The sequence below is a fragment of the Nestor notabilis genome, unplaced genomic scaffold (genome assembly GCF_000696875.1).
Source record: "Nestor notabilis isolate BGI_N333 unplaced genomic scaffold, ASM69687v1 scaffold17712, whole genome shotgun sequence".
Classification (NCBI taxonomy): domain Eukaryota; kingdom Metazoa; phylum Chordata; class Aves; order Psittaciformes; family Psittacidae; genus Nestor; species Nestor notabilis.
Genome location: NW_009917190.1, coordinates 16,433 through 30,659, shown reverse-complemented (window position 1 = coordinate 30,659; position 14,227 = coordinate 16,433). Strand labels below are relative to the sequence as shown.

The following is a 14,227-nucleotide window of genomic DNA, read 5'->3' as shown; positions in this document are numbered from 1 at the left end:
AACTTACAGTTGATTTTGTACTTGTCAAAAGATTCATTGTAGTAACAACCAAAGAAACAGGCCTGCAGGAATGTTTACATTAGCTGATTCAGAGTTTAATTAAAAACAAGCAACCCTTTTTGGAAGTCCCTTTCACTGTTTTACTTTGTGACTGGTGTTTCTGTCAAACAGGTGTCCTCTGTTGTTACTGTATGTGTAGTCCTTAAAGGTTAGATTAAGGAACTTTATACTTGACCATGGCTGTTTTTTACCAGGTATGCAGCTTCTATTGATGACATACTGGAAGAAGAGGAACATTATGCAGATCAGCTGAAAGAGTATCTCTTCTATGCAGAAGCACTGCGGTATGTACAGCAGTGCATAGCTCAAATGGAAGCTGTAGTCCTTTTCTCTAATACTGTGTTGGTATGAATTTAGTTTGACACCCTGTTCTCTTAAGTGGAAATCTCAATGTTGTGGAATCTCCATGTTCTCACCTTTTATTTTGCTTACTCATATTTGATTGCCATGCAGGTGGCAATATTAATTAGAACTGAGCTGATAACTAGTGAAATGAGAGAAATGTTCCAGTCAGTATACTGTGGAAGGTAATGCTGTTGTTCCTCTGGTGAGACACTAGCACAGGTTGCCAAAAGAAGTGGTAAATGCTCCATCCCTGGCAGTGTTCAAGGCCAGGCTGGACAGAGCCTTGGGTGACGTGGTCTAGTGTGACACATCCCTGCCCATGGCAGGGGGATTGGAACTAGGTGATCTTAAGGTCCTTTCCAACCCAAACCGTTCTATGATTCCCTTGGCTTCTGGTGTAGTAGTGCCACAATGCACCGAAAACTTCAGTTTTCGAACAAGGTAGGTTAAACAGAGCTGCTACAGCCATTACAAATTCCAGCAAGTTTCAAAGTGCCCTGTATAATGTTTATCTGCTGTACAATATTGTGCATCTAAATAGTAATTTATCTATTTATTTTTTTAAGTTAGCCTTTATAGGGCAGTTGTTCTTTACAAGTGTGGAGACAAAAGCAAATTGTTTTGTGCTGTAAGCCTAAAGTTATTGTTCAGAGCCAGCCCATGGAGAGCACCTCTTGGAAAGGTCCAGTGATGCTGTAGAGAACTGGGTTGGAGAGCGTGACGGCTGCTGTGTGGGAACTGAGACCACTGGTAGCCTCTCCTGGGAGACGAATGTGCATCTGGCCGTGGAGTACGGATGTAGCATTGTCAGCCCACACAGGACTGGGACTTACTGCAGGTGGCCAGAGAAAACTTTCCTCTTTTCCAGATGAAAGACACTGTATGAATCTAGGAGCACAATTTCTTGTTTCATTGTTTAAACTGTGAAGAATTTATGATTGACTGATAGGTTGCTGCTGTGACAGGTGCTGTCTCCAGGTACCTTTTGTCATAGTTGTGATTTTTCTGTAATGTATTTTGAATAAAACTTATTTTACCTCAAGTAGGTGGTAGGGCTTGCATTGCTGAGTGTGTCTTGGAATGAGTCTAAAAAGAGGAACAGAATGCTGTACTAAGGACTTTCTTTATGCTTTGATCCAAACTTGCTTAACTACAGCCTTTGCAGAGTTATGCATTCTGTGATAAGGCTGCTGAATTTGAGCTAGATAAATAACAGAATGTGCTGCCTGCCAAAAAAAAAAAATAAAATAAAAGCATGGTGCCATTTGTAAAGTTTAAATGGAGGGAAACATAGCAAAACCAAAGTATTACGTGACAGAGCTTTCATTACTTACTTTTCAGGGCAGTTTGCAGGAAACACGAACTGATGCAATATGACTTGGAAATGGCGGCACAGGACCTAACATCTAAGAAACAGCAGTGTGAGGAGCTGGCAACAGGAGTGAGTCTTTTTCCACTTTCTTCTCCAAGATGCCTCATTTTTTAAATTTATTTTTTCTTTGAGCCAAGTTACTTGGAATGACATTTAAATGGCACTAATGTGCTGGCTGCCGCTTAGGAGAAGCGGCATCATATGAGCTGTAAGCATCTGAGGTTTAGAGTAACTTGGTTCTTGGTGACATAAGCTGTTTGTACCAAACTTCTTTTATTGAATTCTGAGCAAGTAAAAGGTTGCAGGAAATATGACCTGAGCAGAATAACATAAACAACTCTATCCTAAAGATCAAAATATAGGGAATTATGAAAGGATTCCTTTGCCTTCTGAAAGGTGGGTGTTACTTATATATGGTGTTGGTCCCTTCTATATGGAAGATAATGTTACTTTAAAACATCATCTGAAAGTGGTAACTTTAAAAAAGTGTTTAGATCTATTGATGTTCTATACAGTACTACGTTATGGCTTTTCTTTCTCATACAAAACACGAGACTTGGTTTCCTTCCTACTTCAGTAGGAAAACTGCTCTGAAAGGCTGCCTGTATCAGTGGAATGACTCATGGTCCCATCCACAGATTAGGCTTAAAGAGTTTGAACATCAAATTACTGCCTTCCCACTTTGCTCAAGCTAATGTGAGCCACCATAGCTACCTATTAATGAAAATTTCATTCATGAATTGGAAGTAAAAGCAAAAAAATCAGCTGAATAATAAGTCGAAATGCTATTAAAAAAATCATACAATGTCTTGTGGCTGTGCTCAGGAATCCCAAACCTAGTGTGTCTGTTTTTTGTAGACTGTGAGAACGTTCTCCCTGAAAGGGATGACCAGCAAGCTCTTTGGGCAGGAAACCCCTGAGCAGAGGGAAGCCAAGTTAAAGGTTCTAGAAGAGCAGATACAGGAAGGAGAAGAACAACTGAAGTCTAAAAATCTGGAGGGCAGGTAAACAGGCTTGACTTTTTCAAAGAAAACACAAGCCTTGTCCTAGCAAAAGTCCTTGACTGGATGCATTTGGAGGTGCTTGCATTTTATAAGTGTTTTTAATATATTCTCGGTGTTTATGAGCTGTCTATAAAAGCTCCTGTCAGCTGCAAGTTGTGAAATAAAGTTCAGTGCATGCAGTTAGCTTCTGGTCTGAGTGTATGGCTTATGTAAAACCTGATGACTTTCCCAGTTACTGAGCCTACTCTAATGGCTGACTTGCATGCTTTTATGTTCAACTAATAATATGTTTAGCAGGTGGGCTTGTAGGTCTGCAGCTGAATAGCCTAAGACTCAAAAGTTGATTTGCTGCAAATACAGTGTTTAGTTTGGTTTATGTATATGGGTTCTGTGCTCATATTCTGCAACTTCTTATGTGTGGGACAGCGAAATCCTGTTTGGAAGAGATAGAAGTTCTGGCAAGTTGTGTTTGAGTAGCTGCTGCTTGGTACACTAATGAAATTTTCTTCAGGAATGCAAACATAGAATTGTGGAATGGTTAAGGTTGGCAGGGACCTTACCTGAAAAATGGGAACTAACATTCCTAAAGCAATGTGATGATTGTGTCAGAACACGTTCATTGTATAACACAAGGGGTGAATGTGGTATCTCCTAATATGTTAGGATTAGAGCTGGAAAGATAAGACTAGTTCATGAATAGTTCAAAACAAGAAGACTCTCAGTAAATGCAATTTCTTAATCATTTTGGCAGAAGTACTGGAGATGTGCTTTTGTAGCTCTGGAAGCAATTTTCAAGTGAATACTTATACGTATAGTCCAGCACAAAAAAAAGCTATGAATTACAGAAATCTACTTCCATTTTACTTAAGGAGATCTAGAGACATATTCCCCAAACCAATGAAATTCTTAAAGTGAATCGTCTAAGTCAAATTTGCATTGTAAGTGTTTTGTTGTACTTGAGTGTCTCACATCCTGATGACAAGTGAGTTTCTGCATTGGAAAGTTGAAGATTTTGACTTGACAATTTGAAAAGAAACGTGTGATGTTGTATGTGCTGAATGTTAGCATAAAGATACTTGGTGACCCCAATAGAATCTGAGGGAAAAAGTGTATTCTGAATTATGCTGGTTCTGTGGCAGTGGTGCTTACTGGGGAAAAAACCAACTCAACAAACCAACCAACCAGTCCAAGTGCATCCTGTGAAACTGACTCTATTTTCAAAACCTTAAGAAGATGATGGAGAATTAGGTAGTAGTGCCAATTATAAAATAAGAACATGTCCTTTCTCTAGGATGCATAGTAGTTACAGCACTTGGTTTACTGTGACAGTGGAGCACATGGTCATACATAGCTTGTCTGCTGAGGGTCCAGAGGAAGGACGATGAGCAGAGGATGGAACATGTAGAACACTTACTAACAGAAATAATTGCTTTTAATTCCAGAGACTTTGTGAAAAGTGCCTGGGCTGACATTGAACGGTTTAAAGAGCAAAAGAATCACGATTTGAAGGAGGCGCTTATAAGCTATGCTGTTATGCAGATTAGCATGTGCAAAAAGGTACGTTTAGTTTGTGAAAGGCCAGGCTGGTGTATTCATCATATCAGCAGGGGATCAGATGAAAACTTGCAATAACTAGGAACATTGCAGTCACAGAAGGTTGGAAGTCACTAGCATAAAACCTCCCACATATTCCTGCCTATTCTAATTTGGTGACATGTTAATGTTGATATATGACACAGAGACACACACACACACGATGTATATATATGTGTATAATATGTATGTATGCCTGATAGGCAGTGTGGTCCAGTTCCAGTGTGGTCTCTGCCCTGTTCTTGTGTGAAATTTTGTGCGACTTTTTTGTAGAGTCTTTTGTAGAAGAAAGTCTGTTGAGGTTTGCAAACAAAGTGTATTTCCACCTATAGATTTTTTACCTTTTTTGGTTTGTTTGTTTTTTTTGTTTGTTTGTTTGTTTTGGTTTTTTTTTTAAAGGGAATTCAAGTTTGGACAAATGCAAAGGAATGCTTCAGCAAGATGTGATTACCTGGAAATGAATTCCTCCTCCAAGTGCCAGAGAACAGAAGCACAAATGTGTAACACCAATGTTAAGTTGCTACATGACTTACAAATCATGAAATAAATGAGTTGAGTGAATAGTTTTTTCTTTCTGCTGATTGTAATTGTTAATCAAGGACAAAAAGGACATGTCATTAAATGTTTAGCCCTGACTGCCACTTCCGTGGCATGTTTTATATGTGGTAGCAAATAATTCAGGGGTTAGAGAGTTACTGAAAACTACAGCTCTGTATTGGGGCAAAGGTATAGGGAAAGTTATCCCAGAAAGTATGAACTGAACTGTTCTGAGACTTGTGAAACACCATGCTCTCTAATGTGTAGATCATTTCCAGATGCCCTTTTCTTTAGCCCTTGCTGTTTAGAATTTTTAATGCTCAAGGGTGCTTTGGTTTTATAATGGGGGACACGGTTGTGTTTTTGAGGTCTACACCATAAAGAGGACAAAAAGTGAAATCCTGTAACACCTAGGGTTCATATTTAAATGCCTTTGCATGTCCATAGAGAAATGTGCTTTTCCAGAGTTCAGGTTAAGCAGTCTCAAGCTCCTGAGATGTTTGAAACTCTCTACAGTAGAGGTGTTGTACAATGGTTTGATACAATATTCTGCATTTTCTCGTTCCCACTTAAGTTTTGATATGGGCATTGATTTCTTATCAAACTTCTTCCTGCAAGTAGGGAGACTGGTGATCCAGCTGAGCAGCAAAACCAAAGTCAAAGCTGGTAAGAAGCAGATGCAACTTCTGTTTGGTTGTTTGGAACCTGTTTACACTAGATGTGAATCTGGCCTGTGGTACCTCTTCTAGTAACTGAAGTGGTTTGGTTCTTAAAGGAATAGTTCTTAATGAAGATGCTGAAATAAAAATCCTGGTGCAACTTCTGTAGTACTTAAGAGCAGTGATGTGCAGAATCCACAGTGAGCTAAGGTGTCTGGCGCTTGTAATGATGTTTCAGTGTGTATGTGTGTATATATGTGTGTGTGTGTGTGTGTATATATATATATATATATACACACCAGTATAACATGATTTGCAGTTACAGGTACTTCTGTTAAATGTTTCCAATGATGAAAAACGCCACTGTCTAATATTGGTCTTTTTCTGTGTACTTACTTAAAGTTTCTGAAGTCGTGTGGAATTTGTCTGACTTGGTTGCTAGTCCTGAAGGAAGCTTTGTAAAATTCTTTTGAAAAGTCTATGTAATTATTCTGGATTATAACACTACTCAGAGTTTTGGTTTTAGTGGGTTTTTTTTGGTGGGTTTTTTGTTTGTTTGTTTGTTGTTTGTTGGTTTTGTTTTTGTTTGTTTGTTTGTTTGTTTTGGGGGGGTGGGGGGTGTTGTTTGGTTTTGTTGCTCTTTATTTTTTCAAGAGATACTCCAGGAAGTCCTTAAATGTTCTTTTGATAAATGATCTAAATGTAGTTACGTAGTTACTGGAATGTCCCATGTTACTCTACAGCCGTTCTTTTCTATAAAACCATTGCAAAGAATTCATAGGCCTGGTGTACAGTATGGCTTAAAACTCTGAAGTAAAATGCTGGTCGCTCTGGTAACTTGTGTTGGCTTTTTCAAAGCATGTGACAGTGACACTCCTGGCTGAGAGATGATGTTGGCCAGAAAGAGATCTCGCCGTTTAACACTGCAAGGAGAAGCATTGTTGCATTCAGAGGTTGCAGTATCCAGTTTTGATACAGGCTGAAGGACTCTTACATTCCAAACCAAGAAGTTGCACACTTGATGTATTCAGTAAACCTTTGAAAGGAGTGGTGCCTTAATACAATACCATGAGGCGCTCAGAATAGGTATTTTTCATGCACTTTGATTTTTGGTAGAACTTTCTGGTGCCTCTTCCCACATTTCACTTGCTGTACAGCTTATTCAATGTATTAGTATGCCTTTTTTTCCTTGCTAGTTGTACTAAATCTAAAAAGGGAACAAAAGGGTTCTTGTAAGTTTTTTGTGCCAAATAAGCTAAATAAAATTGCTCTTTGATATTTCTGTTATGTTGGGTTTTTTTGAAAACATGCTGTCTTCCCAATCTGACAGTTGCTGTTCAATTTCTCAAAATCTGTTCTTGTCCATCTTGGATTTCAACTAGCTGATTTGCCTTTTAGGTGAAGAACATAGTGCTAAGGCCAAAATTAGGTGCTTTTTACAAACCAGCTTCGATCCCTGCTTTGTTTTTTCCCATACAGAACTAGCTCTCTGAATTTCATGTGTCTTCACCTAGGTAAGAGAAGATGCCTTTGAACAGGGTTTGCATTGTTTGACAGAAATTGGGTAACAGGTGATTTAAGGATAATGTCCAATAACTTCTTTTATTTCTGCTGTTTCCAGAAAAGCATTGTGTGTGGTCTGTGTACTTGTGAATCTCTGCGAACAGTTACAGTTTCTCCCCCTCTTTTAGCTTTTTAACTTCTTAATCTAATTAATGGCTGTTTCAATGTGGTTAATAGAGTCCACATGACACATGCACACTTCTGAAGTGTGCATTTTCCCAGTTACAGTGCATATTTAACTTCTGTAACTCAATCCCCTTTGCTTTAGTGAGCTTTCTTCCCTTCTCCAGTAAGCATCAGAAATTGGTGGAAGGCCTTGAGAATAACAGCAGGTAGGTAGACATTTTAACTTTAATCTCTGTGGTTATATGAAAGAATTCATCTACACGGATGATGTGATTTACTGATGGAGCTGTTGCTTGTGTCCCAGAAAGCTTTGCTGGGTGGATTATTGCTTCTCATGCTATCCCTGACCTTCCCCATTACTAGCAGGACCTTTACTTGTCAGTATATTTTAGTTGCTGCTGTTTGCTCCTGAAATGTAGCTAGTGTAAGGGAGGCAGCTGAAATGGAAAGATAAAATATTTTTATGAACTCTTCTTTAAATGCTGTATTTCAGTATCTGGCATCTCAGCCAAAGCAGACATAACCCAGCAGCGGTGTGCAGGGAATGCCTTGGCAAGCACAGAGCAGATCTCGGAGCTGGAGTCTTCCCTGAGGAGTTTGCCTCGTGCAGGTGAGCCAGAGGGAAGTGATGGCTGCGGCCAAATGCATGGCAGAGCAGTGGAGCAAGGCTGAAATCCTGGAGCACCTGGTTGTGCTTAAGCACTGTGTCTTAGGATGAGACCCTTTATTTTTGTTGTATGATTCTGCCTACCACTGAAATTGTCTTCTGCGTTTTAGTTGAAGAAATGAGAAATGCTTTCTAATGACCTCTAAAAGGTTACAGGAAAGGAATTTGTCTTAATTCCCCACACTTGTCATGAAATGGCATGGCAGGGCTCTAATTCATGTTTCCTTATACCCCCCTGCTCTGCATATCTGTGGTGCCTATGTCTTGTGTTTGCTCCTAGAGTTCTGTGGGGCAGCACGATCTGCGTAATGAAAATCCCCATACAGAGCTGCAGCAGAAACAGTGCAAAGAAAGGAAGCATGAAATGAAATGGGAGCAGAAGCTTTGGTGCCAAATCCAAGTATAGAAAACTTGCATATCACCACTGAAAGCACCAAAATGCCTGTCTAAGCAGTTGCTTTGCTGCTGCTGCAAAGTCAAGGTCTGCTCTAGGTCCTGTGGCTTGAGTCCTGCTGCCTGGTGGGTTCTCTCCTGCTGCCACAGCAGAGCTGGGTTTTCTCGGGACAGGGGCATCTTGCTAAGGAAGTGACCTGTTGATCCAGCTCCCATAGAGACTTTGGCACTATGGGAGAGTAACTTGTGTGAGCTGCTTCCCTCTAGTGGGTGGCCACCAGGGAGGGCAGCGGTGGTGGGCACAGAAATGTCTCTCTTTAAATGACAGAGGCTTCACTGTCCTCCCAGATGAACCACGGGGGCTTTTCCTGTGTCCCCTCTACAGTATAACTTTAGTGAGCACCTCCTTTTGCCTTGGGCAGTCTGGAGAGCCTCAAGTTCCTGTGTAAGCAAAGGATTGTGACTCTTTGGCTGCTGTTTGCTGATGCTGGTTGGTACAATACAGTGTTATCAAAAGGATTTTACAGTTGTGACTTCTGTAGGTTCAAATGCAGAGGAGAAACATCTATCTTTGTACCTTTTAGTTGCTTTTGAATGGCTTGTGTTGACTGGCCTTCCCAGTGATGAATGATCTTTTATTTTTTGGTTTTTTTAATCTTTTTTAAATAAAATACAGTTTTGTTTTGACTAGTTCTAGAAGGTATCTAAAACACAAAGCTAAATTGGAAAGGATCTTGGGTGGATTTAGAGGAAAACAACTCCAGACAGTAGAAGAGCAGAGTATTTGGGGGTAAGGGAAGAGGGCACCATGCTGGGTGAGGCAAGAAGGGGGCTTAAGCTGTGTGTGAGGGCAGATAGGGTTTTGAGGAGAGATGCACAAGAGATAAGGAGGAGACAAGAAAAAGTGAAGAGGCAGGAGAGAGAGCTGGGGTGGGATGGGTGAAAGCACTGGAGAGGAGAACAGGTGGCAAGATGCTGTACCTGTGGGCTGGGCTGGGCAGGAGGGGGAAAAGCAGCTCTGTGGGACCCATGTTTTGGAGGGGTAAAATAAAGTGAGGGAGGTGGAATCAGGGGGTAAGGAAACTTCAAGAGCTGTTAAAGGCACACCAATATAATACTAATGACAGTATAGTGATAGTATTTACATCTGAGTGAAATTTGTGGTGCCGACCATGGTTTTAAAGCTGAGTTCAGCACTGATAATGGTGTAACATTTCTCTTGAGCTCAGAAGAAGAGATACAATTTTGTCTAATATTTTGTATCTATTTTTAGTATGATTGCTTTAAGTTTCTGAACAAATAGGAGAAGAAGCTTCAGTCTTTGAAAACCCAGAATAAATTTTGTGGACACCCTGATCTTACAAACAGCAGCATGACCATCTGTGTGATCTGGGGGCCTGCTGTCTCACACAGCTCTAAAACAGGCTGCTCCACATACCACAGACATTGCAGGGACTGTGATGAATAAATAGCTTCTTCATCTGCAGTAAGCATTTTCTGTTATCTGTACATACCGTAGCATATGATAACACTGATTATGTTCTCTTCAGAAAGTAACTGAAGTGGCCACAGCAGATGGAAAGTGACTATGTGGTGAGCCTCCCCAGGATGCTAAGGTGGAAAATGATGTAGTCAAAGGAAAAACACAACCCCGACCGCCCTCTTGTGGGTCTCCAGCACGGGCTGGAATAAAACTCCATCAGGAGGGAGACAAATACTGCCAACTTCCGTCCTGCTGCTCTGAGGTAAGAGGGCCACCACAACAGCCATAGCATAATGGATGCCTAAATACAAAGGGATGGTTATACTGGCACAGATTTCCATGCATGATTTAGTAATCAGTTTAGTTTAGTAGTTAGTTTTAGTTTAGTCTTGCTGTAAGTTGCTATTAATAATACCATGTATTATGCTGTGATTTGTAGCCTGTGTGTAGGTTCCTCAGGCGCCTTTCACAGTGGGTAAAATCTGCTGTGAGTTGGGCTTAAAACAGGTTCCTGAGATAGCAGTATTTGTGTGTGTGTGTGTGTGTGTGTATATATATATAGATTTAATAACTGCTTGGAAGTGGTGCCCATGGTCAGAAGGAATGACCTGAGACTTTGGTCCCATACAGGAGATGGCAAAGTCACCCTTGCCCAGTGCTGCTTTGAATTAGCTTTTCCTGAAGCGTGTGACCTCTGATCCCAGCTTTCAACTTCTCCAGAGGCAGAGGGACCAAATCTCATGATGGCTGTTCCAGGGGCTGGAAGCATAGACTTTATTTCCAGTCCCGTTTGCTTTATCTTCCAAGGGAAGTGTCAGTAGACTCCTGCCTGCTTGCCTCTCTAACAGACCTGCAGGCACTGGATGCTCAGGATGCAGCAGGAAACAGCTGAGGGCTCCTCATGTTGCAGCGAGATCCCTCCCAGGCCATGCGGCAGAGACATAAATCCCTCTTATCCTGCATTTGCCAGACTGGAGGGGGCATTGCAACAGCCACAGAAGTGTTCCCACTTCTGTGTGATGTTCCCTGCTCTCCTCCATGGGTCACGTCTGAGGCCACCTGAGGCCCCTGAGGCCACCACTGCTCATTTTAAGCTGTATCTGATGCCCCTGTTTTCCAAGCAGCTCTGCCCCCAGCCTGAGCATGCTGGGGATGCACGGGGCTGTGCCAGGACTGGCACCAAGCTGCTGCTCATTTGCTTCCATCGGTTGACTCCTGTCACCGCTTCTCAGGAGTGCAGCTTCCTCTTCTAGTGTCTCCTTACTCTTTTTGTCTCCATCACCCATGGTCTCAGTAATGCTCTTACTGCCCAGGCTGTAATAAGGCACTAACCAGCACAGAGCCCATGTGAGATCCCAGCAGGACCCTGCTACCCCAGAGAATTCCTGTTTCCAGTTACATCCTGAAGCCTTTGGCCAGATTTTAATTTGTTCTAGGGACTGCCAGGCTGGCTTTACTTTCTTATTCAGAGCAGGACTGGCCCAACCTGAGCGAGGAAAGCTGTGGTATGGTGGGTTGCTGCATTAATACTATTGCTCTATCAAGGAAACTGTAATCTATTAAAATGAGAATCAGTTTTATAAGATCTGTTTTCCACTAACATGTTGATTTGCATTAATCTCAACTCTGTGTCAACTATTCCATTCCCTGGGATTACTTTCAGACTGACAGGACTATAATAATCGGGTCTCTCCAAGTATACATTTTTATATACAAACAAAATATTGGCCTTCTTCCAGCCTTGTGGAATTTCTCCTGGAATTCAAGACTTGTTGAAAATCAGTGCCTGTGGTTCAGAGATCCCTTATGTTGGGACTTCTGTAAGCTTGGGAAGACGCTCTGTGGATCTGCAGATACAAATGTTAATTTAAGAAGCGAATGTCTAGCACTGCACCTTGGGTGTGACTTGGGAGAAATCACGATAATTTGGTTTTAGCATCCTCCTAAATGAAGTGAGAAGCATACCCTTGGGTGTTTAACATATTAATACATTGTAACCAAACTCTGAACCTCACAACTGAAGTGCTGAATTAACCTTTGAAACATGTGAAGTGTCAGCAATATTCAGTGGTGGAGGGGGTTTGTTTGTGGACAAGGACGCGCCACTTGGTCTGTGAAGCCAAACTGTTAGAGGGTATGAGAAATCCTCCCTTCAAAATCTAAAAGCCTTCTCAGTGTTAAATCTTGCCTAAATATATCTATTCCTTATAGATAATGGATCTTTCCTAACCTCTAACTTGTCTGCATGGCTGGCTTTACCATTCCTCCCCTCTCCCTGATACTTTACCTGTTTCTGTTTCTCCTCTAAGCCAGGACAGGGATTTGAGCATGTGTTGCCTTTTCCAATTTTGGGGCACTTACTTAAAATATTCAGAAATAATTGTTGGTGATCATTTACTTTCTGTTCATCTGCTGATGTAGTTACTGATATTTTTAGCTTTAAAATGCTAAATACGTAGTGCTTAGCTCGGTCTTTTTCTGTTTCCTTCCAACAGATATAATGATTGCGATTACAAGACAATTTAGGGGTTGCTCGGTTTCCTGTTACTGTTAAATTGGAAAACATTTTCTTTTTGTCTCTCATGTTGATGTCCACCATGGAGCTTCCTGGGCTGGAGTTGAATGAAAGAGATGGTAAGCCACGGGAGCAGGGCTGTAATGCCAGGAAGCGTGTGAGCAGCAGGACAGATGCCTCACTGGTGGTCCTCAGCAGCTGGTCCTGAAGAATTTTGGGCTCAATTGGGGTGAAGTTTCTCCTTCCTGCCTACACCCCGTTCCTGGAGTGTCTTCTGCACTGCAGTACTGGAGATCCCTTGCAAACACACAGGGGTCAGGGAGCTGGGTCTAACAGAGATGCTCTTGGAGGGTCACGGGGCAGCAGGTACCTGATTTGGGGGTGTTGGCAGGATTTGTCTGGTCTCACATGAATGGAGAGTAGTAAACTGCCATAGGGGCCTGCCTTTGGTAGCCGATAACCTCTGCATTGCAAAATCCTGCTCTCAGCAGGCAGGTAAGCATTAGAGGGAAATTAGCTATTAGTAGGAGCAGGGTTGGAGATAAGCACAGAGAAAGAAACCACAGAGCTTTGTGTTTGGCAAACACAGGCTCAGCTGGTGGAAAAGTTTGTTTATAAATTTGGCTTCCAAGACTGACTTTCACATGAACCTGCAGTGGTTAGGAGATGGCCCTGTTCAGGAGCCGAGTTGGCTTAATTACATTTTATGTGTGGGTTCTAGAAAGGTAGGAACTGAGTCCCTTGAAGGATGATGTTCTCTTACCCAGAAAGAAGAGGGGGTTTTGCAGTGATGGAAGAGCTCTCCAGGCAGCATGGATTGCCTTCCAGGTTGGGTTGGGTAACCATATTCAGCAATGCTGCTCCTCTTGACTTTTGTCTTTCTGCCCTTTCCTCTTCTGTCTTCAGCCAACAGTGCTTTGTCCTTTTGTATCACGTTTAAAAACTGCAGAGACTCCTGCTTAGTTTTGATATGAACCATGTTCCTTAGGAGACACTTCTTTTTGCCTCATTTTCCTTACAGAGTGAGGGGCAAGTCCTCTCCAGGTCAGTTGTCCAGGAGTTCTTCAACTGCTGTGTCAACACTTGTCTTCCAAACCACTGATTTTCTTGTAGCACAGTGACCAGCACTAACTCCTCTGGAACCTCTCTTGCTGCGGGTCGGAGATGTGGCACACTGCAGCAGGCAACAAGTGTGCTTCCCCAACTTGGCTGTAGGAGTGTGTCATATTCTGTTCATGTCCCAGCAGCTGCCCCGAATAAGAGACACTTCTGGATCCAAGGAATGGAAAAGCAAACTGTTGTGTGGCTATATGGGAACTCTGAATCCAGTTACTAGATTGCTGTAGTCTGGGGAAAGAAAGGAAAATAAAGCAGAAACTGTGAAATTGCGTTCTCTCACTGACTGATCTTGCTATTGCTGCTAGTCCCTTGGGTCAACATACACCAGGGATGTTCCTTCACCTCCAAGTGTTTTAAGAGGCTAATACTTGGAAGGACAAGCTGCTCTGCCAGGTGTAAAGGTGTATTTTGACTCACACGTCCCAGAAGATGGGCTCTGGAGTTATTTCTGTGTAGCATCTTTAGTTGCTGGTTGTAAGAGGGAGTCGGTCGCATCCCCAGGTAGATGTTTAAGGGAGATTAAAGGAATTGCTCCCTGGAGATCCCTCTCTGCCTGCCTCAGCTGCACAGGGAGTTGCAGAGAGATAATTAGATTTCAGATGTAGTCTACCCTAAATAAGGAACAGAAGTTGTAGTGGATTACTGTGCTTTTGAAGATTTTGGCCTTTTTTTTTCTGTAAAATTTAGAAACTGGGAATTTTACAGATCTTTCTAGGATTTGGTCCAGAAACACCAGCTTTGCTCTTCTCTAGGAAAGAGAACCCCTGTCTTACGGATTTTTTTTTCCCTCA

General features: G+C 41.9%; 1 protein-coding gene across 1 annotated transcript in view; it reads left to right on the top strand.

Moving 5' to 3' along the window:
- Window positions 1–5,435, top strand: part of SNX4 (sorting nexin 4) — a 32,581-nt gene extending 27,146 nt beyond the window's left edge. Inside the window, exons 9-13 of the mRNA XM_010024977.1 lie at window positions 255–344; window positions 1,747–1,846; window positions 2,636–2,781; window positions 4,224–4,338; window positions 4,774–5,435. Coding sequence (XP_010023279.1) covers window positions 255–344; window positions 1,747–1,846; window positions 2,636–2,781; window positions 4,224–4,338; window positions 4,774–4,821 — 499 coding nt within the window. The 3' untranslated portion in view covers window positions 4,822–5,435. The remainder of the gene's footprint in view (window positions 1–254; window positions 345–1,746; window positions 1,847–2,635; window positions 2,782–4,223; window positions 4,339–4,773) is intronic.
- The last annotated feature ends 8,792 nt before the right edge of the window (window positions 5,436–14,227 follow it).